Genomic DNA, 25,458 nt, shown 5'->3' with positions numbered 1-25,458 from the left:
CCATACCCAAGTAGCTGGTGAAGATGGAGCCCACCAAATGACTGCAGTGAGGCTGATGGGATGAGCTCTGGACATACACAGTTGTGTGAGAAATGAAGGTTTGAATTCTACTGTGCCTGGACCTCCAGTGCTCATAGCATATTCCAAGAAGTTTGTTTGGGTCCTGGAGGGCCCAGGTCCTTTCTGGAAGGGCTGTGCTCTATCATTTGTTCCTCAGCTTGTGTTGACTGTGGAGGTTGCTGTGACCCGGGTATAGTCGCACTGCATTTGTTGAACTTCATGAGGTTCTCCTAGAGATACTGCTCAGTCTGTTCAGGTCTCTCTGGATGGCATCTTGTCCCTTGGTTACATCAACAGCATCCTCAGTGTGGTGTCATCCACAAACTGCTCAGGGTGCACTTGATTCTGCTGCCAATGCCATCAAGGAGATATTAAAGAGCACTGGTCCCAGCACTGATCCCTGAGGGACACCACTCGTCACTGATCTCCATCTGGACACTGAGCCATTGACCACCACTCTCTGGGTCCGGTCTGGCAAGCATTTCCTCTTCCATCAAAAAGTCCACCCACCAAATTCATATCTTTCCAATTTGGAGAGAAGGATATTGTAGTGGATGATGATAAAGCCCTTACCAAAGTTTGGATAGATGGCATCAGTGACTTCCCTTGCCATCATGAAATTATGCTATCATAGAAATCCATAGGTTGGTCAGGCAGGACCTGCCCTTGGTGAAGCCATATTGACTGCCTTATATCACTTCCCTACCTTCCATGTGCCTTAGCATAGCTTCTGGGAATCTGCTCCATGATCTTATCTAGCAGCATTCCAACACCCTCAAGGATGAGAGAAAACCTTGGCTGCTATGTACCAGCCAACACCCTGCCTTTGTGCTGCAGCCTGTGTCTTCACCCAGAGGCCAAGTCTGGCACAGAGCTGGGCACCAACATCTGCCCTCATTCCAGGAGCAGGGGAGAGGAGCCCTTATCCAGGACAGGGAGACTGACAGCAGGGATTCAGTCCTACACAGTCCCTCATGGTTGCAGCTCCCCAGACCTCACAGCACCAGGAGCAGTCCCACAGCAGTGGGGTCCTCACTGAGAGTCAGCTACCAGCACCACCAGCCCATGCACTGTGTGAGTCCATTGCAAACAACAGCATGCACCAACGTCCTTAGCTCCTGGGTCATGCCAAAGCCACCCACAGCAGACACCTACTCTGCATACCTCAGCTAACCCACACCACTATTCTGGGAGCCTGCAGGGAGTCCTGAATTGCTCATGTCGTTCTTTACACCCACCCACGTGTGACAGCTCAGTGCATGCGAGGAGCGCAGCGCTCTGCTAACCCACACCCCTGGCACACGGCTGTGAGTCTGCACCAGCAAAGCGAAGCTGATCGCAGCCCACAGCTACCAGCACAACTCAGAAGCAGCATTCCTGGCACCCAGATGGCTCAGAGCAAGGGCAAGATGCAGCCCACAGCAGAGTGGCTCATCAGGGCCACAGCTCTGCTTGGGCTCAGACAAAGCCAGACAAGAGCGATAGCCTCAGTGGTTTCAGAATTTGCAAGATGCTGAAGAATTTGCTGCTCTGTTTGCTCATCCTGCAAACAGAACATGGTATTTACTGCACGTTCTGTGCAATGTACATTTCTTGAGAGTCGGTGCTTTTCGTGCTCTGGTGAGTTTTGGAAATGCAACAAAGCATTGCGTTTTCTTTGAGTAAAACTGAACTGTATTGTTTGAAAGAAAGTCTACTATATGTTTCATGAAAGTTTTTATGAAAACCATTTGAAAACCTAAATGGGAACCAAGCTAAAATCTCCACGGGCATTTTGAGGTAGAAAGGCACACAAGGAGCTGGAGATCAGGGTGTTTTTTGAGAGAACACATCTCTAGAACTGCCGGTCTGTAAATATGATTGCAGAGAATCCTACCAGGGACAATCAGCCCCCAAAGCCACTGTGAGTAATGCACAGATTGCTCAGCAGAGTGGCTCTGTGATCACACAGTTCTAGATGTGTCCATTCTGGTTACGTGACGTCTTTAGGGTGCCTTTACTAGAAGCACATGTCAGAAAGATACTCTCAATCCAAAATGTCCCCACAGAACACACATACACACATATGTATATGTCCATCTTTCTTGGTCATATAGAAATCAAAGGGAAATGGTGTGATGGTGATCATATAGATCTGCCTCTTATTAACAAATAACCCATGTCCAAGCATGAGGTTCACCAGGCTGCTTGGTGCTGTTTTCCTGGGAACAGAAGCTGCAGGAAGACTCAACTGCTCAGGTCAGACCATGCTTTCCCTGTGTCTGAGGCAGGAGGGTTAAGCAGGAGTGGTCTTTGATGGGCAGGAGCTCCGTGGGGGCCAGAGCCAGATCATAAGGAAGGAAAAGCAAGGAAATGGTCTCAAGTTGCACCAGAAGAAATTTAGGTTGTACATTAGGAACACTTTCCTCATAGAGATGGTGGTCAGGCATTGGAACAGGCTGCCCAGGGAAAGTGGAGGAGTCCCCATCCCTGGGAGGTGCAGAAGGGATGTGTGGATGTGGCATTGAGGGACATGGCTTAGTGATGGGACTGGGTAGGTCAGGCTGACAGTTGGACTTCGTGACCTTGAAGGTCTTTTCCAATTGAGATGATTCCATGAGTCTATAAGCAGAAGTGCTTCCACAGAGGACTTGAGCAAGCTCAACTTCCATGACTTAGAAAACCAGTCTGCAAGCAGCTTTGTAAACAGCTGTAGCACTAAGTCAGCAGGGAGGTCTAAAAGCCAGTGCTCCCAGTTTTCTCTCTTCCCATGGCAATATGGTCTGGGCATCTCAGGACAGAGGTGTCAACCCAGAGTGGTTTCTTACTGCAGGTGATGCAGAGATTCTATGAAATGGAAAACTGCACGGCATATTCAGAGATATCTCATGCCTTGGACCTTTACTCTCCTTCCATGGAGATGCAGATTCATGACTCCTAGGAACATGCTGGATGTTGTGGCAGAGTGAGCTCACATCCTTCCTGCTCAGCCATTCACTTCTTCCCTCACTGCACCCTTGCGTATTTGCAAGATCTCTGATTGCGTTTCCTCCTGTTTCATCAGAAATAGCTGCTCATCCCTCCTGCCCTGCAGTAGTGCTCCTCATCCGGCACCTTGCCACAGTGACATTGCTCTTGCTTTCTGGTGAGCTTCAACATCACCATCTCCTGTCATCTTGGTGATGTTCAACCTGGTCTCTTCCCATCTGCTACCCTAAGCAGCATTTTCCCTGGCTGTGCTCAGCTGCCTCAGCTTCCAGCCCTCTACCAAAGTCATATCCTTTCTATAGTTTTTCATACACTGTATCTTTAAGATCCTCCTGGAGGTCAGAAAGAGGTACAGAGTCCACCAAGGCACCTCCTGGGATGTGGCAGATCTGGGACTAGCCTCTTGTAGATGTGCTCTCCTCTCTGCTGTGCAGCCCCAAAAGAGAGATCCTGCAGCCAAGGGGAGCTGGATGGGACTCAAAAAAAGAAGTACCAAAATCCAGCTGAGAGGAATTGCAGAGCTGTATCCAGGGCCATTTTTCACTAGGAGCCTTCTAATCTCCAGCTAGACACCCCAAGAGAAACCGTACCAAACATCTGAAACCATTCCTTATCAAATCTTATTTTATTCTAATTGAATCAGTCACTAAATTAACATGCTTCATTATTTTTGTCCCCATAGCACAGGGCATAGCTGCTGGGCAGACATCCAGACTCTGGGTGCTTTCAGTGAGCAGCACTGAAGCTGAAGGACCAGAGAGCTGCCACCTGGGAGAACACTGCTGTGGAGGTCCTCCCTGGGCCATGACCAGCAGCACAGCACTCTTTGGACAATACATGTGGTCCTCTGGGGCTGACAGTAGCAGGGCTTCTTGCTTCTTAAAAGCCAGTGAGTGCACAAGGGCCTTTTCTCCATGTTCCAAAATTCAGCACTGAGATGCTGGATGTTAGCCAGGGCTTGGGGTTAACCAGCAGGGATGGATGCACCACAGAAATGCACAGCTAACTGCTCAGGGTTTGCCAGATCATCTCTTTATTGCCTCGTGTCAGTACAACTCATACCCAAAGCATCACAACGCAGCAGGCTGTGAGCCCCCACCACCAGAAGCCTGAGGATGAACAGTAAAGTACCAGTGGACAACAGGTGCTACAATCCCAGCATGGTCCTGGCTGAGTCCCCACTCCATGATACACACATAGCAACTGCCAGCCAGCACCTCCTGCTCACCTGAGCAGCTCGTTGTGCCCCCACAGTTCTGCCTGTCCCTGTCACAGGACAACGCAGCTCGTCCCCTGTGTGTCCCTCATCCAGGAGATCACCAGGGGCTCTGCATTTTTGCCCCCCATAAGAGAGCCCAGGTAGAAGAAAGGCCGGAGTTTCCCTGAGAACTTGTCAGTGAAGGTGTAAAGGTGGGAGCGGTCGGACACGTTGTAAAAGGAGATTTCTCCTGCCTCATAGTCCAGGAAGATGCCAATGCACCGGGGCCTGACGCTCGGGGTCAGACAGGAGACAGGGCAGGTAAGGGCCTCGTAGCCACCGTTCTGCAGCCGCAGCACCCAGTAGCCATTTTGGGGGGAGAAGATGATGTTGCCTTTCCTGCAGGCAGCCTCCTTGCACAGCCCCAGGCCCCACTCCGGCTTGTCTCCCACCTGCACCTCCCAGTAGCTGCGGCCCGAAAAGAAGGCCTGCAGCCCCAGCACCACTGGAACACAGCTGAACCTCTTGGGGCTGTCAAAGAACAACAGGAACAGCTTCCTGTTCCCACGCCGCACACTCTTGCGGTCCTCAGACAGGATGAGCTCAAGGTGAGCCGTCTCAGGGTCCAGAGTCACATCCACTGTGGGAGAGAAGGGAGGAGGACAAATTTGGAATTTGTCAGGAATTTGTCAGTCTGTCACTGAGATGCTGCAGAGCCCCAGTCCCTGCTGCCAGCTATGTGTAACTGCCTTATGCCTTGCACGTCACTTGGTGCTGCTGGTGTGGGGAAGCGTGATTCATAAAAATCATTTCAGCTGTAAACCATGTCAAAGCAAGTTGGCATGTGGCTGCAGAATGGGTAAACCAGGGCAGCCAGGCATTCAGGGTATAGCTTAATAAGTAATGTTGAAAACAAGAGTCTGTGAGCAATGCCCTTCCAACCCGAGACTAGAAAGAGAAAGCCCTCCAACCATGGGAACCAGCCTGAACCCACTTGTACGCAAACTGGGAATGTCATCCAAAATCTGGGAAGAAAACTCTCTAACTCCAGTGTAGTGTTAGAGGGGAAAAAAACACACAGCACTGGTGCTAACAAAAAATACCTTGGTCTGAAATGGGGTCTGCTGGCATGAAGTCATGTCATTAAAGAGGAGTCTGAACCTGGATGTCACACAGTCTCTTGCAGAGCCTGCTGGGGCCAAAGGCTTCAGCCAGGATCCCACCCCAACCAGCAGCCCACCCGCATGTCAGGGACATACCCAACAGTTCCCCATGTCCCAGGGCAGGGGGACCATGATCACATGCACAGGGACCTGGAAGCAGATCCTCACCTTTGAACTTCCTCAGCATGTGTCTCATACCCATGCAGCGCTCTGGGATGCTGTAGTCCTCCTTCAAGTTCACAGACACAGGTTTGGGGGCCTGAAACTTCATTGTTTCACACCTAAAAGGAGAGCAATACTGGGGACCATATTCAGTGCCCACTGCACAACAACTCTTCTGCAGCATCATGGGGCTTTCTGATGCCTTTCACCTGACTGTACAGATGCATTCCCTCCCTTGAACTCCTCAGCCATGACAAAGCACCAGGAATGACTACTTGGTAGTAAATGCGATGGGACCTTTGCTCCAGAGGGAACTGGTGCAACAATCTCAGGGAGGTGCAGAGCCACTGCCAAGTAGGGGTGCCTGGGAGACAAAGGAGACAGGCCAACCTGGCAGCATGGCCCTTAGGAGGGGACAGATCTCACATCTCACACTCCACAACACCAGACAAGACCTCAGCTCTGAGGCCCTGGAAGAGGAGGGTTCTGCAGCCACTCAAATTTCAGACCCCAGCCTTGTCAGCCCCAGGGCACTCTGTCTTTAGAGGACAAACGGAACACTGGGCTGGGAGACAGAGACACTGAGAGCCAGGAGGCAGCTGGGACTGTAAGAGGAAGGAGCACAGGTACCCACCTGTTCAGGATGCATCTCATGTCCTAGAAGAGAAAAGCCATTCTGGGTATGTCACTCCAGCCTGCCCCAACCACCTGGCCACACAGCAGAGACCTTGGGGCTGAGGCTGGGGACAATTGAGAGGGCTGGTGGCAGAGCCTGACCTTGAGCAGCCCCTCAACTGGCTGCTGCATCTTCTCCTTTATCTCCAGGATCAGCTCAACCAGCAAGCACTTCTGCTCTGTCACCCTGGCCAGGTTTTCAGAGATCATCATCAGAATCTGTGTCTCCTCCTCCTCCAGCTTCTGAAGCAGCAGCTTCTCCTCATCAGCCAGCAGCTGATGCAGCTTCCCAAACTCACACACAATCATCTCCCGCTTTCTCTTCACTTTCTCCTTGTGATAGGAAAGATGCACAGAGTGAAGGGAGGCAGTGTTAGCCAGGCAGCTCAGAGCCCAGTGCTATGCCCGACATGCAGGAAACTGCTGCATTTTTGTCTAAGTGTGTTTATTTAAAAGAAGAGCCAAGGGATAAACACTGTGCTTTGATCTAGCCAGAGTTCCCACTTGACATCCTCTGTTTTCCAACAGAAGGATAGTATGACCAGCTGGACCTCCGATGCCCACAGATATCTCAGTGCAGCACAGGGGTCTATGGAGACATCCATAGGTGTCAAGTAGGGTTTTGGGCAGGATTTTATCAGGAGATAAAACCAACTTGCTGGCGTGCCAGGCTCAGGGTGAACTCTGCTTTGGCAGTGCTGTGAAAACATGACAGCACCCAGGGGTGGGGGTGGGTAGGGGCTGGAAGAAACCAGGCAGGACTTCCTGGGTCTCTGAGGGTTCTCACTGAATACAGAAGTGAAAGGATCAGTGACAGGTGGGGGCTGCAGTGCTTGAGAATTTTTTTTCCCAACATTTAATATTTGGCATCTGGCTCAAAACCTAAAGCATGAAAGTTAACCAACTCCTTGGAAAAAAATGCTGGGGTTAACTAGGACCAGGAAGCCTCAAAGCCCAGAGGGTAAGTGAGAGGAAATCAAAGTGCATTTCCTCTTCATCTAAGCACGATTTCTTGGACCTGACACACATACTCTTGATAAGCCAGGACTGCAAGCCCAGCACTCACTGGGGACATGTTTTCCTTTTTACTTAGCAGGACAGAAGCCGGGGGCAGTCTGGCTGTGACCCCACAGCCCTGACTCAGGCAGGCGGGGGTGGGACAAAGCTCTGTCAAAACGCAGTGCCTGAGGGGGATGGTGGGCGCACTGCAGCACCCCCAAACTCCATCAGTAGTGACAGCCCACACAGATAACTGGGAGAGCACTGAGAAACCTGTTTTCCCTGCCAAAGCTGATTAATCATCAGGTCAGCAAGGGAAAGCTCCAGCCAGAAGTTTCATTTCCTTTTCTGTAGTTATGTTTCCTTCTAGACCTAAACTGCCTCTGTTTTGCTGCTGTTCTGCCCTCAGGGCTGCCTGGGAGCAGTAATTCACTTGTATTTTTGTAATGAAAACAATTTCAGTTCTAGTGCTGTAGAGCAGAGCTGATTGTGTCTCACACCTGCTTTTCACTCAAGCGAAACGCAAACAGAAAGTATCTATTTGTTGAACTGGCACACAAGCCCCCACCATTTCCTTCTGGAATGCTGTTTGTTTTTTTTTTCCCAAGCATTGCTGGGCTTGTTAACTTGTTCAGAACCGCATTCACTGCAGTTTCCACACTCATTGATGCTGGTTTCTGGCACCGTGCTTGTGGCTCTGCCAGCTGTGGTGGCTCAGGCTCCCTGGTAGATGTGGGCCCTCCCTACAGCAGCAGGACATGGGGCAATGTCCCATACTGAGGACTATACTGAATTCACAGCCCCAGACCATTCCAGATTTTTTAAATTCCTGATGTTATGTAAGCTCATTTTTTCACAAATAAACCAAGCACCTGCCTTGCACTCCTGGGTTTTCATCTTCGCCTCTGACTCACGCTTCTTCATATCCTCCACTTCCTTGGAAAGTTGCTCCAGTGATTTCTGGAATTTGACCTGAAAATAGCAGGAACGAGGTCGGCTCTCCCCACCCTGTATGCTCTGCCCAGTCCCTGAGCTCACAGCTGCTGGTGCCAGCATGCAACAGGGGGACACGGCCCTGTGCCAGGCAGTGCCATCTCTGGCACCCATGCCCAGCAGCTGTGCTCTTCACTCTGCTCACAGCATTAACCCCCTCCACTCAGCTCAGGTCTTTCCCTATTTTCCTCGCTATTTCAGTTCAGAGAGCAAGCGGGCTGCCTCCCACATTGCTGGGACATGGCATTTGGGTACCCCCACACTGGGACGTGGTGTTTGGGTGCCAGCAGTTCCACATCCCGCTGCCCCAGCGTTTTGCAGGGCAGGCTGTCCCGTGCACACGGGCTGACGGGGTCACAGTGCCCCGTGCATTAGGAGGCAGCAAGTCCATCCTCAGCCCCGGCACCCGCAGCAGAGTGGCTGACCCTCACTTTGCCACCATTCTCACACCGCAGCAGTGCCCGGGGCCGTTCACAGAGGGGTGCCCATACCTTGTACACCTGCGCAGCCTCCTCGATGGGATAGACGGTGTGCGAGCGGTGCTGCTGGGACTCCCGGCACACCACACAGATGGGCTGCTCGTCCACCTCGCAGAACAGCTTGAGGCGCTCGTCGTGCAGGGGGCAAAGCGGGGTCCCAGTCCCCGTCCCCGTCCCCACGCCGCCCCGCAGCCCCAGCTGCCGGATGCTCTCCACGATGTTGGCCAGCTGCCGGTTGGGCCGCAGGCTGCTGCGGCGGCAGGGTGCCCGGCATTGCGGGCAGGAGAAGGGCGTGTCGTTCCACAGCCCCTTCTCCTGGCAGTGCTTCCCGATGCAGCCGCGGCAGAAGTTGTGCCCGCAGTCGACGCTGACCGGCTCACTCATGTACTCCAGGCAGATGGAGCAGATGGCCTCCTCATACAGCCGCTCCAGGGCTTCGGACAGGGCCATGGTGGGCGCCGCGGCCTGGCAGCCGCTCTGCGTGTGGCCTTGGATGATGACACCCGGCCGGGGCAGCGGCAGCCGTGGGCGGAGCGTGGCAGCAGCGGGGCGGCCCTGAGGGCTGCGGCCTTCCCTGCCCGGAGGGTGAAAATGAAAGCGAAGGCCTGCGGGGAAAATGGGACAAATGGGCCCAACCCGCAGCGACGAGATGGGGCTCCCACCGGCCGTGCTGGCAGCAGGCCTTGCGATGACAGGGGACGTCGGTGACCCGCTGCCATGGGGCTGCAATGGGGTCAGGTGCGGCCTGCGGGCCCCAGCCCTGCCTGACAGAGAGACAGCTGGACGAAGGGCAGCTTTCCTTTGTTTTTATATCACAAAGCCAACCAAAAGACAATCCGTACAAATTACAGTGAAAAGTTTGTCCCCATGAAGTCGAAATGCTTTTGCATACACTTAAATAGGTAAATAAATATATATACAAAGTATATATACAAAGAGTATATACAAAGTCTGTAAAACAGTCTGCAAACAGTCTGCCAAATGCACGGGCAAGGAGGTGACAGGGCTCTGATGGGAGGTGCCCATGAGAGTCTGCAGCTGCGTGATGCTGGAAGGGACTGGAGCACAGCTCACTTGCTGCTATCCTTGTGCTTCTCCACGTTCAGGATATCCTGAACCCACTTCTCTTCTGGTTTGGCACAAAACTTCTTCTTCTCAACCGTGGTGAATCTGCAGAAGGAAATACAGTGAAACGGTGGAGGAGAAGGGAGGGCAGGGCTGGGCGACTGCATGCTTTTCAAGCTGTTCTGCGAGGTGGACGAGCAGCCCATCTGTGTGGTGTGCCGGGAACCCCACCAAGCTGACACCTCTGTAACTGCACAACAGCCCTGCAGACATACAGGGGTGAGCTCAATATCATCAGAGATGCCCTAGCTGCTTAGAGGAGAAAGCCACTCCCCCCCAGAGCTGCCTTCCCCAGCCAGCACACTGTTTTGCCTGGGACTCTGTCTTGGTGGAGATGACCTGCTCAGAGATAACAGGGAGAACCAGAAGCCAGCTGCTTGGGATGTGAGATTGGCCCCTGCAAAGTTTCCAGATCATTCTCCTAATGTGGCCCAGCTGGCTTACGCCCCATGCCAGGACATGACACATTGTGGGGTTTCTTGGTGCTGCCACCTTTCAGTGGGCAGCCCTGGGGTCTGGGCACAAATACTCACATCACACCATGGTAGGGGCATCTGCTTCCTGTGTACTCATACGTCATCACCTTGCTTGGGGGAAGGGCTTTGTTTAAGAATTTGTAGCAGCAGGATCCACGGGAACTGACAGCAACTGGGAGAGAAGAGAGGTTTTCCGATTAAAGTCAGACCAGGAGCAGTGCCAGCAGGGAGAAGCAGGCTTGCAGGACCAGAAGGGCCGCAATGAAGAAGGTGCTGCTCCCACCACAGTCTCCCACCACAGTCACCCTTCCCTCAGCAAGGCAAAGAGCAGCAAGATGTGCCTTTCCTTTCTTATAGCAGATGCTCAGAAGAGAAAACCAACAAGAATTACTGGGACCTGTACAGTAGGAAGAGCAAGAAGAGATTCCTACAGAGTGGGGAGCTTGGACTCACGTGGACTTGAGGAGACTTGGTAGCAGAGAGCAGCCACAATGAGAACAGCAATGGCAGCTGTGGAGGACTTCATGTTCCTGATTGGTGGAGATTAATTGTAGGAATCAGTCTAGACTACTGCAAAGGGTCCTTCACTGGGTCCGATGTGGGATTCCTGGGTTCAGCTCGCTTTATAAAGGTGCACAAGGCTGGAAGCATGATGAAATGCTGCAGAAAGACAGTTTGTGATACAATGGAAGAAGTGCTGTGTCAAGAAATTCTATGTAAAGAGTGTGGAGTCCTACACCATCCTGTGAAGAGAAGTACCCAGAGCCCTGACGGGCAGTAGTGCCCAGATGTGGCAAGTGATACACCATGACAAAATACTCTGAAATAAGAGGGAACAGGATATGACCAACTCTTCTTTTTTTTTCCTCAGACCAAAACCTAGAAGTCGAAAACCTAGAAGTAGTGTTTCATGAGATTTTGCCTAGAAGTCACATGACAATAGAGAATGAGCAAGGCTGGCACACACATCTAGAATATCTGCATCACAGAAACACAGAGTAGTGGACTCTGCAGCCATGGCAACAGGAAGAGCCATGGGTCACGCCAGCTATGCTGGCTGCCTGCTCAGCAGGTCAGCAAGGCACACAGCCTCTGTGTCCTGCTTGCAGCACTGCCCAGAGTGATGGGGCTTTCTTCAACCAGGACACCACCAGCACATAACCACACAGAGCAGAGGGTAGAGCACAGTGCTGTCCTAAGTCCAGGCTCCTCACCTGTCCTTCCCAGCTCCTTCCCATCACTTGCAGCAACTCATTAGGGAACTGGTTCTGTTGCTACATTACACTTCCACAAATGCCATGGAGCTTAAATCCTACTGTGTTATCTATGGATGCAAGAATTGACTGCTAACCTTCACCAAGAGTTTTAGAAGCTCACAATGATGCTGGTATGGTGGAGTTTGGCTTATATTGTTATTTTGTTCCAGTGATGTAGAACTGACATCCTCCTGGCATTATCCCAGCAGTCATATAGACATACAAAAGAGATTTGCTGGCTCAGCTGGTGCCATTTAGGACAGGAACAGTGTCACTGCATTGGCTGGAAGCTCTTCTCTGAAACATTACATCCCCAAGGGCTCTGCTGACCTCCAGGCAAAGGCTTATGGATGACACCTCATGCAGGCAGAGGAAGAGCAAGAGCAAGACACCGCTGGTGCTGGCGCAGTTCATGGCTGCCGAATAACCACAGCTGCAGCCACTGGGCTCCTCTGTGGGGGAGGAACACTTAGACATGAGAGAAACCACTGCCCAACATGGTGGCCTTGTAGAGGTCCAGAGGAGGAACTCAATGAGGGAAGTGAGAAGACTCCCTGCACCAGGTGAAGAGCTTATTCCAGGCCCAAGGCTCTTAAGTGCTCCAGGGTATCACACACCACAACTCAACAGACTGAACTTAGTGAGTCAGACCTTTCAGAAGGAGTAGGATAAAGGGCACTGAAATATCTCTTATGCCCAGAGCCTTTTGCTTCACTAAAACACTGTGTTACTAAGCATGAGCAAAACTGGGCCAGGGTAAAACCACATGTGGGTGCTTCTCTGCTCCAACCCAGCCCACACCCCACAGTCCCTCTGCAGCCATCATAGCTCAGCCCACAGCTTTGCCTTTGCAGCGGTACAGGCCTTGACACATCCCTTTGTTTCTCTGTATCTCTCTTTCCCCTTTGCTGGGATTGCTGCCATCCTGCACTTCTGCTCAGGGATGCTGGGGAACAGGTGGGTGAAGCACAGGCTGGAGCTGTCCGGACTTGGCAGGCCCCTCACACATCCATGTCCCTGTGAACCCAGCCACGTACGACGGATGTGATACCAAAGATGACAGACGGGATGGTTTGACATGCCCAAGGTACCAGACCAAGCTGACTCACTTTCCTGCAGCAGCAGACAGCAGATTGAGGCTGGGGGTGCTGAAAACAGGCTTGGAGACAGATTTGACCAAGTGGCAGGCTGGGAAACCACATGGTGAGAAGAGATGAGATGAAATGAGATGAGATGAGAAAACCATCACACTCTGGAGTCACAATGACCTGCTAACCTATGTTCCACCAACACTTCCCATTCTCACAGCCCTGCTCTTGTAATTTCCACCAGTGCTTTCACACCCAGCATCCGCACATGTTCCCCATTCAGGCCAATCTTAGTGTTCCTGTTACACAGCTCCACATGGGGACCAGAATAAAACAGAGAGGGGAACAGAATGGAGGATGAGCTGGAGATATCCTCACTCATGCAGCTCACAGTGACACAGCCCAGCTTGGAGCTGATTTTAGCTGAGTGTTCTGGATGTTCCTGCAATATTCAAATGTGATGTTGATGGAAATGTCACGATTCCTTTTGAAAATCAGTATTTTCTATCAGAAGTACACATAAGGCTAGGCGTTCTGAATGAATTCTTGCTGCTTTCAGATATACTGGGCTGTGTTTCTTGCTCTCATTCACTGTAAAGGGAATTCTTGGAGGTTTTGACACCTGTTATTCCCACATTTCACTGTTTTCCCCCAACTCCATTCCTTCCTTGAAGGATGATTTTGTATTTCAGTCTTGGTTGCTCCTTCCTGCCAAGACAAATAATGCAAATTTCTAAATATTTTGATTTCTAAAGCCTCCTCCATACCATACATCCTAAACAGCAGCTATTTATAGAGTCTGTAAAACCTCTGCCGTATGGCGTGTTTCAGCTTTCAATAGAAACCACACATGGTGTCTTTGGACTCACTACAAGAGCAGCTTTGGGATGCAGGAGGAAGTCTTTTCTTAGCCCTGAGGTAGCCTGCTCCACCACCCTGACTCACTTTTGGAGTTTCACCAAGGGTCACGTTATCGCAGTGACCCTGGGAGCTGCCCCATCACCACTGTGGGAACTCAGGTTCAAATTGGGAGCAGATCAGCTGGAAACAGAAGAAGGATTGGGGTAATCAGTGGCTGCAGGTTGCTACAGCCCTGAGAAAGACAAGCAAAATCTCAGATGAGATCTCAGATGAGATCTTGCAGAGGGACATGGGGATCACAAGGAAATTCCCACGTGTCTGAGCCAGAGCATGGATTTCAAAGTAATAGGCTCGAGAAAATCTGTCAAATGAGAATGCCGGAGGCTGTTTGCATTCAACGGAGTCAACACAAAGAGCTGCCTTTCCTTTCAAGAGATCTGCAGCGCCCACGTCTGGAGGCATCGCTGCTGGGCAGGACGGACCCTGTGCCTGTAGGATCTGACTGCATGCAGGAACTGCCCGTGTTGGATTTCCTGGGCCAGCTGCTCTTTCACGGCTGTAAGGTGCTCCTATGAAACTGCGCTGAAAACCTTGAATTGGAATTTCTATATTAGGATATGCCTCCAGATGAATATTTGTGGTAAATGTCAGCAGAAAGACACCAACTATTTCTCAACGCGCAGCGTGGAGGAAATGCAGCTTCTGCCGTTTCCCGGGGTACATGCAGGGCACCTACAAAAGCCTCACTTTGAGACCAGGAACCTGGACAGTGGGCTGCTGTGTTGGGATGTAGCCCCGCAGGCATTGGGAGCACTTCCAAGGCCAGGCTGCCTTTGCCAAATTACAGCCATGTGGATGTGTCCTGGTTTCCCTGAGCACCAGGCACCAACCTGCCTGGAGCTGGGCTGGTTTGCCCTGTAGCTGTAGCACTCAGGGTCAGGCTTAGGATCAGCAGCTGAGGTTCAGAGAAACTGCAGAAAACCAGCTGAGCACCAGCACTGGGATAGCCAGGACCTGACCTCTCCATTTGCATCTGCTGTTACATGGTCCCACACACCATCCTGCACGCCCCAAGTCATACAGAAAACTTCTCTCAATGATCACATTCTGACTTACAACATTGAAGCAAAACTGTGTTCTGCCCTGGGGGAGAGCAGCCTTTTGCACCTCTGCACAGGCAGTGCACGTGACGTGCTCAGCCTAGGGTTGAACGCGAAGCTGCAGCTGCTGCCCTGCAGTAGAGATGCTGTCCAGCAGATGGCAAGCACTGCTCACCTCCAAGCCCTGCTGTCCAGCGAGATCCTCACCTGGGCAGCCAGCTCATCAAAGACCTGGCCTAGAAACGCAGCTGTAAGCCATGCTCAGCTTTGCTTTTGGAATCCTGAAAAAGGGAAGGCAGCTGCTGAGGCTTTAGTGCAGGGAACACACCTGGTGATGCTTGGGTTTGCATCCCTCCTTGCAGAACCTGGTCCGGTAGGGGAGCTCACCCAGGACGAAGGTAGGGAGCACAGGATGCCCTCAGGCCCCTTAGCACCCTGTGCACTTGGGCAGTGGCAGTCCTGCTAAGTGACAACCATCCCTTTCCCTCCCTGCTCACTGCCCACGTAGCAGCCCAGGCATGTTTCCTACAAAGTCTCTGTGATGGCTTTAGCTGACAAGGACTCAGCAGCAGGCATTTTGCCTAAAGTATCAAAAAATGGGCTCAGAAGATAATAGAGCCTCATGTGCAGTCTCCATCTGCCCTACAGGCTTCCACATGCCTTTTGCTTTGCCAAAAACTTCCCTGCTGGGTCTGAGCCACCACCCTGCACCCAAGACCCAGTCCTCACCTCGCAACACGTGGACACTTTGGCTCAGAAAACATTTTTGTCCCATCTTTGTACACTCAGCCTCATCACCAGGTTTGTACTTGTGGTGCCATTATTGCATTGGTGGAAGGACTGTCACAACCACTTCCCTCTAGATGTGCCCACCAGGGCTGGCTTCTCTGCTTCAGAAAGTTCAGGGTTGTGTGTCTTAGAGTGTCTCCAGAAGCATGGAAGCCTGTTAGAGGGCTCACCTCCAGGGCAAAAAGAGCAGGATCTTCGCACAGAGCCCCGTGCCCGCCTGCTCCAGCCCAGCCAGCTGGATAACAGAGGAGGGACTGTGGTGCTCTCTGTGCTTCTATTTTCTTGCTGAAACAAGGGGGAATCTGTGCTCTCTCTGAGCCTGGGCCAGGCCACAGGAGGGTGAGGAGCGTGGCAGCAGCACCCTGGGGCTCTCCCACTTCTGGCTGGACAGGGAGCCTGGACAGGGAGCCTGCAGCTCCCAGTTCTGGGAACGGAGTATCCTTTTGCCTGGTCAGGACTCACAGCCCCTGACATCTCTTCTGGCCATTCTCCTGCTGTTTCCTGTCCCCTGTGGCTTGCAGGTCCTTTGGGTCAAGATTAAGCAGAGAAGTATCTGTCCTCACAGACACCCCATGACAGGTTCTCTTTTTGCCCTCTGCCTCCAGGCTACAGCCAGGACGCTTGGAACTGAGCTAGAGGAAGGAGCATCCAAACAGACGAAACCCAGCCGTGGATCCATGGATTCTGAGAAGGACCTGCTGGGCAGCTGCAGTGGTGCCCAGCCCATCTTCCCTCTGCCTTTCTTACTTCCAGCTCTCCCCCATCACCTCCCCATGAAACATGAGGCACAGGAGCAGACCAGCTCAGGGCAGCCCTGTGCCCACTCTGAGCATCTGATAACCTGCCTAACAGCTAGGTACCTGCTCCCACCAGAAAGCAGACCCTCAGATTCCTGCAAAGCTCCAACACACAGCCCAGCAGCACCAGAGTGCTCTAAACAGCTAACTGTGGGCTGGTTCTGGCTCCATGCTGCTGCAGCCCCTGCCTTGGAGCAGTTAGTGGGAAGAGCCTGCTCTGGCTTGCATCCATCTGCCCTCCTCCAATCCTTCACAGACAAGGCATCTCCACAGTGGGTAGTCCAGGTCCCAGAATGGGGACCTTGCCACGGACAGAGAGAAGTTGACTGCTCCTCAATGAGAGACAGCAGCTGACACGAATCCCTCACATGAGTCCAAGGTGCAGCCAACCTCCAGCCCAGACCTGCTTGCTGGGGGCCATGCTGGAGCAGGGTGCTTCTAGCCAGGCAGAGGGGTGGGACTGGCAGACATCCAACAGACCATTCTTCCCTTTTTTCTTTGTGGTCATCCGTTCCTTCATCTCTATTCAGCAATGACTTCATTTATTCAATTATTAATCACCTTGCTGCAAGAGAGGCTGAACTAAACCCATTAGAGCTCCGCTGGGAGCAGCCCCAAGGAAGGAGGCAGGTTTCCAGAAACTGCATTAGAGGGGAGGCAGGCAGGGAGAGAGACAAGCCGAGGAGTGAGGTGGCCTTGCTGCACAGCGCTGGCCATCTCCCAGCAGCTGGGAACCTGAGAAGCGCAAAGATGTGCAAATGTGTCACACGGCAGCCTGCTCACGGCTGCACTGTGTGTGTTTCTGCTCCCACCAGAAAGCAGACCCCCAGATTCCTGCAAAGCTCCAACGCACAGCTGAAAAATACACCTCAGCCCATAACTGCTTGCACAATTGCTCGAGGCAACCCACCGCCTAAGCAGCTCCTCCCGGATCGTCCCGTCACCTCTGCTGGGGCAGACAGGATGGTTTTGCCATCCCCAGAAGTGGGGAAACTGATTTTACATCTGCTTTTGAGGTCCCAGAACTCGGCTGCTGCGGTCCCAGCCCAGCTCCCCGCGCCTCCCTTTGCCACGGTCAGGGATCGACCACGGAGCGGCCTCAAAGCGCTGCACGGCGAGCCGCGCTTCTCCCTCGCCCCGCTCAGCCGGAGGGGCCTGCAGCTGCCTGCCTCCCCAGAGCCCTGCGCACAGCCAGGAGACAGAAAATTCCGTCACCTTCCCGCTTGCGCGCCGTCCCCCCACAGCCCCGGCGCCTCGCGCCCGTCCTCAGCTCCCGCCCGCCAGCGGGCGCCACGCTCCATCGCCACCACGCGCGGACGCGCACGGACGAGGACAGAGTGTATGAGCGGCAGGCACCGCGGCCAATCATCGCAGAGAGTTTGCTTGGGGGCGGGACCACAGGGCAGGGTGGGAGCTCCGAGGCGTGGCTCTTCTGGAGGGGCGGGATCTGACGTTGAGTGGCATGCGCACGGACCAATGAGCCTGGCGACGGTCACGTGAGCTGGTCGCCGGCACGGCTTGAGACCGGCCCTCCGGAGAGCTCGCTCTGAGTGGCGTTAGGAGTAGCCAATGAGAGCAAAGAGGCGGAAGAAGGGAGGGGAGCGGGCGGGGCGGGCGGGGCGGACCGCTCCCCGAGTGGCAGATAGCTTGGCCAATGGCGCGCGGCCCTGCCGGCGGCGGCGCCGAGCGGAGCGGGAGGCGAGTGCGCGACGGAGCAGGAGCGGCGCGGCGGGGCTATGGACCGCGTGAGCAGCTCCATGCGGCAGGCGTCCAACCCGCTGCCCAGAGTGCTGAGCCGGCGGGCGGGCGGCGGCGGCCTGGAGGCGGAGCGGGAGAGCTTCGAGCGTGCCCAGGTGCGGGCAGGGCGGCCCCGGCGGGTGGTGCCGCCCCGGGAGGCGTGGACTGGAGCGGGGGCGGGGCCACCGGGTGGGCGGGGCTGTGCCGGTTGGGTGGGGGTGTTGAAGGTGGGCGGGGCTACTCGGTGTGGGCGGGGCCGAGGGGTGGGAGCGGTCGGGCCAGGTGTGCTGGAGTGGCTCCAGTGGGCGGGGCCGGTCAGGGTGGGCGGGGCTACGGTGGACGAGCCAGGTGGTGGGGGATGGCTTAATTGGGCAGAACAGCCCTGCGTGGGCGGGGCTGTGCCAAGTGGGCGGAGCCCATGTAGCACCACCAGGTGGGCAGCTGGCCGCCATCTTGGGTGGGGCTGTGGTGGTCTGGGCTGTGCTGCCCATAGGGCCCTCGTCTTGGGGCCTGTTGGTGGGATGCCCATTGGGTTCATGGTCTGGGTCCCCATAGGGGTGCCACCCCTGTGGCTCAGGGACGGCTGGCACACTGCTGTTGTGTGCCAGGCCCTGGGCTGTGCTGCAGCAGTGGGGCCTGGCCTTGTAGTCCCCGAGGCCCAGCTCTGATCCTGCTGCGGGAGCTGTCTGGGGGAGCAGGGCTGTGCAGGCACTTTAGGGGGAAAGATTTGGGGATAAGGGGTGGGGGAACAGCTGTGGAGGTCCCCTGGTGAGGCACAGAGCACAGGGAGCTGCTGGGACAGGGGGAGAGGGATGGGTCTGCTGGCTCCATAGTGACAGTGCACCAGAAGCAGCTCCAGCAGCCTCACAGGAGGAGAAATGTGAGGATTTCAGGTGGGGTGAGGATGGCACAGAGGTGATCATGGCACGGGGAGTCCAGGACCCTGCAGCTGTTCTCAGTGCTGGCTTGGGCCCTGAGTGGCTCTCAGTTCCTGTGGGCGTTCAGCTCTGTGCAATTTCCTGCCCTGCTCCCTTTGCATAATTCTCTCTCTCTAGTTTAGGGAACTTGGAGGCACCCCTCAGATATTCCATGTTTGTCAAACTTCTTCTTTCTGAGGTTTTATTGTAGAAACCTCATGCTGTTGCTCTTTTTGTTGTTTCTTTATTGGAAAGTGACTTTTCTTAACCAAAGTTCCATACGCTCTAAAGCTTTCCAAGTGAATGTTTTCCCTGTATTTCTGCATGCACAGCCCCATCCCTTTCTTGCTTCCATACCCACCCATCCTGTGGCAGCTGGGAAAATATTTGGGGCTGAAAGAGCTCCCACAAAGTGTGTCAGAAGGGCTTGTGGTGACCTGGGTAACACCTGCTGGGGTTGGGCACCACGACCTCGTGTGGTCAAAGGGGAGATGAGAGCACCCCGCCAAGTGCTGGTGGTGGTTATGGGATGCCATAGCATCTTTCTGTGCTAAGGCTCACCTGTGCTGGAGGTGTACGGGGAAGAGCTGAAGCCTGGACCCTTCCCTTGTGTGTGTTCCCCGGGATCTTCCCTGCCTGGCTTCTCCTCTCCTCCCTGCTCCTTCTTCTGTGGGTGTTCCCATGCCAGGATGGGGCCGAGGAGCACATCTTGCTATCACAGTGCATGGACATGATGCACTGCCTTGGCAGAGATTAGATGTTCAACACTGGGGTGAGCCAAGATCTTGAGATGACGTCAGGAGGAGAAAGGATTTCTGTGGGATGCTGAGGACCCGCACAGATGGAGCTGAGCACAGGCGTCACAGCAGGACACAAAGCCACCCAGTGCTTCTGCTCTGCCACCAGCTGCCCTGGCACTCCCACAGCCCGTGGCTTTGCCAGCTCCAGGAGCATATTCAGCACTGTGAGTAAGGATGAGCATTATCTGGAAACTTCACTGTATGGGAGTGTCCTGCCTCATCCTGAGCACGTCTGCCCAGCTGCCTCTGGGCTTCTGCACGGCCTCTTCCCTCCTTTGGGAAACCAAATGCTGGAGAGGGGTGAAAGTGTGTGGAAAGGGGTAATGGTGGAGGCTTCCTCGATGGGTGTTGGAGTCCAGTGCAGCAGCGAGGAGTGGCTTGCTGTGGGGATGCTCTTGGCCTGCCTTAAGGCTCTCCCTCTGGGTTGCAGCCTGGCTCAGGACGGGGCTGTTGTCATGGTTGTGGTTCTCATTGCTGCTCCAGGGCTTGAGCAGAATTGTGTTAGGAGTACATGTTGTGCCCATGTGGGACCTCATTGTGATGGCCTTGGGGATAGTGGTGCTGCTGGAGGTGGTGCCAGGCATTGGAGAGGGGACTGTTGTGTGCTTTGTGCCACATCCTGTGCCCATCGGTGTCCTTGGGCGTTCATCTTCTGTGCTTTCTCCTGATTGTGGCAAGTGTTAGAAGATATTTCTTGCTTAAAATTCTTCCAGGAAATCTGAAAAGTCTGCACTTATCTTCTCTGCAAGTTGTTCCTGGTGAGGAGAAACACAGATTGCTGATCACCCACTGCAGCCACCATGCCTTCCTTGCATGCAGCTGTAGTGTGCTGGGTCCTTACAGCCCCATGCTGGTGCAGGACCAGCATTAATAGCAACTTCTGGCTGAGAAATCCTCATGGAAAGACATCAGTGTGGCCACAAGTGGTGATTGAGCTCCCAAAACGAACTCTTGGGAGCTCTGTGCTGTGCCAGTTCCTGCTATAGAAGCTCTGCTGCTACCCTTTGCTGTCCCAAATCCAATCTGCTGCTGCACCAAGCCTAGTCCATTACATCCTGCAGCCATTTCTGCAGGTGGGCATGAGTTCCCAAAGCACTCCAAATCCCATTGCATGCATTGCAGTGAGCACCATGACGTTCTCCACCCAGGAGCTGGTCTGTTGTGACTTGGCCTCACGGAGGAAATGCCATTTTGCTTCTGACATCTTCACTTTTACAAAACAATTTTTGTGGTTCAGATGCTGCAAGCCACTGGCAGTTTTGCCAAGAACTTCAGTTCTTACACAGGAAATGAGGCTCCTTTCAAAGCACCAGTGTTGCTATATATATAGCCTCTCTGTACAGATATTTAAAGGAACATATTGACACTGGCAAGAACAGGAAAAAATAGCTCCTGCCTGTGGAGGGTGAGGGATGAAGGCAGCTGAGCCCATCCTGGGGGAGCTGGTGATACAGGGGATTAATTCTCTGCTCTTTCATCTCCAGGAAATCGAGCTCTTGTGCCTTGTCCTGACTGATCCCCGGTGCTCCTGGTGTCTTTTGTTGTAATAGGAATTAGAGGTGCCTGGGAGTGAATACAGCTTCAGCAGTGAAGAAATGAGTCATCCCGGCTCCTTTCAGCGAGTCTTACTTAGGAACTTATTTCCATCCCCACGGCTTTGCCTGAAAGAAATAGTTTCTCTTCTCCCAAATTAGCTGCATGAGGTCTGCCTTTCCCTTAATGAAATCTAGGGTGGTGGGTTTTTTTTTAAATCCATGCAGAAATAACTGAAGTTCTTCTGTGATGCTGGACTCAGAGAGTGGGTACAGTGGGGTCATGGATGGCAGCACAAGGAGGTGCTGGTGGAGCTGGGTGTGTTGAGACACAGTGAGACCCCGTGCTCCCTGGTCACCTCCAGTTTTACACCTCAGTGTCTGCTATGCACGGGTGCAGAGAATCAATTTAAACCCACCCAATTCTAAAGGGATCTGGCTGGGGCAGTCAGGACACCCCAGTCCTGCTGCCATGACCACTGCCTGGGTGATGCAGCAGTAAGAGGAGCAGAGGGAGGGCCGGGCCAGGCCCTGGTCCCCTGATTTGTTTTGCCCAGTCACTAACTAGGAAAACTTCCTGGGGATAGAGTGTCTGGAGGGGGCAGGCAATCAGCAGGGTTGCAGCCCAAATACACGCGTCCCTGACGGCTGCTGGCCATGGCTGTGTGTTGTTTGCTGTTCCAGGCTGATCAGGGGGGCAGGTAAATTACCCCCAGTCTGCACACAGAAGGCAAAGTTCCTGGCTCAAAGCTGTGTGCAGACATTTAATATTTTATGTGCCAGCACATGCAGCTTCCTTTTGTAACGGCAGAATTTCAGTTCCTGCTTTGGTGGAGGCGTTTCTGGGCTCACGCCCTGGGGAGCCCAGCCAGGGACACCTCCAGGTGAGTGTGCCCACTGCTGCGTCACCTCCAGGTGTGCCTGCACCTGTCCATGGGGCTCAGCATGTGCATGCTGATCCCATCCTTGCTTGCCTTCAGCCCCCTGTGCTGGTTTGGTGCTGGGACAGGCAGGCACCATTGCATTCTCTCATTACCAGAGCTGCAAACAATGTTTTGCAGGACTTTTGTAATTTTGCCTTCTACTTTTGTCATAGCCTGACTGTTACCTGGTTTTACGCTCCATCTCAGTTTGATGGCGTTGCTCCCTGCACAGACCACACTTGTGTGCACATCCATCCCAAGGCACCCAGTGTTGCCATGGGCGGTGGGGTGTCCTTTGGGCCCCATGGTTCTCACCCCCTACTTTTTGCTTTGCCTCATGGCCCACAGACACAGACCCAAAAAGCACTTTTCTCCCAGCAGCTGGGCTGCCGGAGATGGCACATTAAATATTTACCATGCAGAACAAGGAGGCAAGTTGCTGCAAACAAAGGAACCCATTGGGAGCAGAGGCTTCTCTCATCAGGGCAGGGCTGGAGACTTGCTGTTATTGTTAACATTTGTCTCTTTTATTCCATGCAAGCAGCCCAGAGCTCTCTAGAGAGTGTATGGCATTGCTTTTTATTTTAATTAGAAGATGCTGGCTGGAAAATAGTGTTTTCCAGTCATTGTGTTCACATAAAGTGGACAAGCATACAGGGTTTTGTGCACAAAGCGCACTGCTGCACACACCCAAGGATTGTCCCCATTCCTCCTGACAGCCCTGAGTCCTGGAGTACCCTGGTGTGGAAGGGACCCCCAAGAACCTCCCAGTGCAGCTCCACATGGCTGCCATCACCCATGCTGATGATTACCAGCACCTGCACTGTGCTGACACCGTGTCACATCCCGTATCACATCCCATGTCACATCCCACAGTCTCCAGAAGTGCTCCCATCAGAAGTCGCCCTTCCTCTGGTGATGTGGGAAGGTCAGAAGGCATGGCTGGAGGGGGGAGAGGAAGTCCTTGACTTCTGTGCTGCCTGGGAAAACTTCTGTTGGTGGCGTCGTTCCCAGTCTGTAACCTGATGGAGATCCCATGCTTTCCCAGCAAAAAGCACTTTGTTTACTTCACAAATGGGAATGAAATGTTCCTACAGAGCCAGCAAGGACTGGCTGCTTTTGTGGAGGTAAACACTTGTCTGGAGGGTGCAAAGGTACACAGGCTTCTGGGTCCCTTTGCTGCTGCTGTTGCTGCAGAACCCCCTGCCCCCACAGGCTCACTCCATGCTCTGCTCGTTTGTCTGCTCAGCAATGGCAGTCCCACTTGGGCTCTGTTTATAGCTCCAAAAGCAGTGCCTTGAATTACTGAGTCGTTGGGGAGGCCAAATGCACAGGGGAGGAGCTGCAGCTAGAAATAGGCATCATCTCATGCATTCCCATTTTATTTTTTTAACAGAGATGTCCAAGTTTGCTGCAAATGCCCAGCTGGGGAAGGCGCCCTGTGCCTGTTGCATCGTGGCTTCTTTCTTCTTTCCTGGGGCTCTGCTCTGCCCGGGGTCCTGCTGGGGGTGCCCATGGGGACATCCCACTTTGCATCTCTTATACTTTGCCAAAAGAATGCACCCGAGTCATAGCTGAGCCAAGTCTTCCTGCTCATCAGCCACCACGTGGAAATGGCAATCAGCCGTGCTGCGTGCATTGCATCATTTATTATTTTAACCCTTCTCCCCCCTTTTCTGCTGCCACAGGATCAATTATTCTCTACATCTCCACCTTCTTTTCCCCTCAGGAGAAGGAAAAGGAGATTTTTCTGAGTGTGGAGATGTTAAAAGCTGCTGATTGCTATCAGAGATAATGGAGGATCAGAGTCTGCCAAGCTCCTTTATTCTGATAAGTGAGTTCTGGGTGTCTTAGTGCTTCCAAATGCCCGGTTGCTTTTAGCCTGTAAGGCATGCGCTGTGCTTACTGCATCCAAGCACAGCCTGGCCAGGGCTCACTGCTCTAACCCTGGGCAATTCCACCTTTTGCAGCCATGAGGGGTGAGGACAGTGCTCAGCTCCGCACTCCTCTGGGATGAGTGAGGCTGCACTCAGCCAGGAACCAGCATCCAAAAATGTGCTCCAAGTCCCATTGCCTGGAGGAATGTGGAAGATTTTGTCAACAGCAGTGCTGTGTGCTGCTCTCCCATGCCGCTGAGCCCTCACAGTGTGTTTGTATGTCCCTTGTCCCCATGGCTCTCCTCTGGACACAGTGCGTCCCTTGGAGGAGGATACCCTGGAGGCAGTAGGACCTGTGCTGGGATGGCTCTATGCCGCAGCCTGGGAGCGTCCAGAATGGCTTAAAAATAATTAAATTGGGCGTATTAGTATGATGATCTCAAGCAGTTGGAAGATCTCAGGTCTTCACTGCAGCATCCCTGGTGTAAAGCCCAGGGAAATGCAGTGGGGTTTTTCCACACGGTACCGTAGCATGATGGTGGTCACACAGGGACTTCTCTGCCTCCAGAGAGGCTCCTGATGGCTTCGGCTCCTCTCTATGCAGTTCAAGTGCAATTTTCCACATCCTGCTGGATGGCACAGGCATGTGTTCCATGCCCAGGGCAGGGTTTTGCCTTCTCAATTCCTCTCCAGCAGCGGTCCCAGGGCTGGAAGAGCACCACAGTGCAGCCCTTTGTTTTAGGGCTGGGAAGTGAAACGGCTCACTGGTGCGCTCCAGGCCAGCGGCATTTGTTTTCAGAAATGGAAAATGAGTAAAAACTAATATTTGGATCTCAGGAAGGAACTTTGCAGCCTTTCGTGCCTGCGATTGCCCCGCTCGTAAGCCTCAGGCAGGCAGAAGGAGCTGTTTCCTCCCAACACTGGGTTTTTTCCACCGCAGCATTGGCTCCGAGGACGCCCTGCTCCACCCGCGTCCCGGCGGACGTCCCTTTGGCACCACATGCTTTTGCTTTCCCCACTTGTAGCAAACAAACACACGTATCCTGAGCACAAGAGAGATCGAGCAGGGACAGTGTGGCCATTGCTGCTTCTGTAACAGCACGTGAAACATGCACATAGGTACCAGAATGTGGCTGCTCTTCTATTCTCCCATTGTGAGTCCATCAGAAAATTAGATGTGAGGGGGAAGTTCTTCACTATGAACGTTGTGAGGTACTGGCACTGCTGCCCAGAGCTGTGGGTTCCCCATCCCTGAAGGTGCCCCAGGCCATGGAGGGCTGCGGGTAGCCTGAGCTGGAGGGGCACCCAGCCCATGGTAGTGGATGGGGCTGAGGATGCTGTGAGGTCCCTTCCTACCCAACCATTCTCTGACTGTGCTGGGCCCAGGTCAGTGCTGCTCGCAGGGTCACAATGCTGGGACCTCAATGCAGCCTGGGCAGCCCTGGCCTCGTCACTGTCAGCAGTGTGAGGGGATTTTCTAACCT

General features: G+C 53.5%; 3 protein-coding genes across 5 annotated transcripts in view; 1 reads left to right on the top strand and 2 right to left on the bottom strand.

Annotated features, from left to right (window-relative positions):
• Nucleotides 1-4,037: 4,037 nt before the first annotated feature.
• Nucleotides 4,038-9,238, bottom strand: LOC116228227 (E3 ubiquitin-protein ligase TRIM39-like). The gene is made up of 6 exons (XM_031591969.2): nt 8,709-9,238; nt 8,101-8,196; nt 6,328-6,558; nt 6,185-6,207; nt 5,557-5,669; nt 4,038-4,865 (listed from the first exon to the last, which is right to left on the bottom strand). Exons 1-6 carry the CDS (start codon nt 9,144-9,146, stop codon nt 4,297-4,299), a joined length of 1,470 nt encoding a protein of 489 aa, XP_031447829.1. The 5' UTR covers nt 9,147-9,238; the 3' UTR covers nt 4,038-4,296.
• A 185-nt stretch (nt 9,239-9,423) lies between these two features.
• On the bottom strand, nt 9,424-10,841 carry LOC116228228 (C-C motif chemokine 4 homolog). The gene is made up of 3 exons (XM_031591970.2): nt 10,751-10,841; nt 10,355-10,469; nt 9,424-9,866 (listed from the first exon to the last, which is right to left on the bottom strand). The coding sequence occupies exons 1-3, from the start codon at nt 10,821-10,823 to the stop codon at nt 9,767-9,769; spliced, it is 288 nt and encodes a 95-aa protein (XP_031447830.1). The 5' UTR covers nt 10,824-10,841; the 3' UTR covers nt 9,424-9,766.
• A 7,012-nt stretch (nt 10,842-17,853) lies between these two features.
• Nucleotides 17,854-25,458, top strand: part of HIP1 (huntingtin interacting protein 1) — a 34,839-nt gene continuing 27,234 nt past the window's right edge. For all 3 annotated transcript variants that reach the window (XR_016459284.1, XM_031591973.2, XM_090122782.1), the window contains exon 1: nt 17,854-18,041. Coding sequence is in view for 2 of the 3 variants with exons in the window: in XM_031591973.2 (XP_031447833.2) it covers nt 17,925-18,041 (117 nt within the window). In the remaining variant the exon portion in view is untranslated. The remainder of the gene's footprint in view (nt 18,042-25,458) is intronic.

This window comes from Phasianus colchicus, chromosome 21 (genome assembly GCF_987193195.1).
Source record: "Phasianus colchicus chromosome 21, bPhaCol1.hap1.1, whole genome shotgun sequence".
Classification (NCBI taxonomy): Eukaryota; Metazoa; Chordata; class Aves; order Galliformes; family Phasianidae; genus Phasianus; species Phasianus colchicus.
The sequence above is the reverse complement of the archived record's forward strand: the minus strand, read 5'-3'. Positions and strand labels throughout refer to the sequence as shown.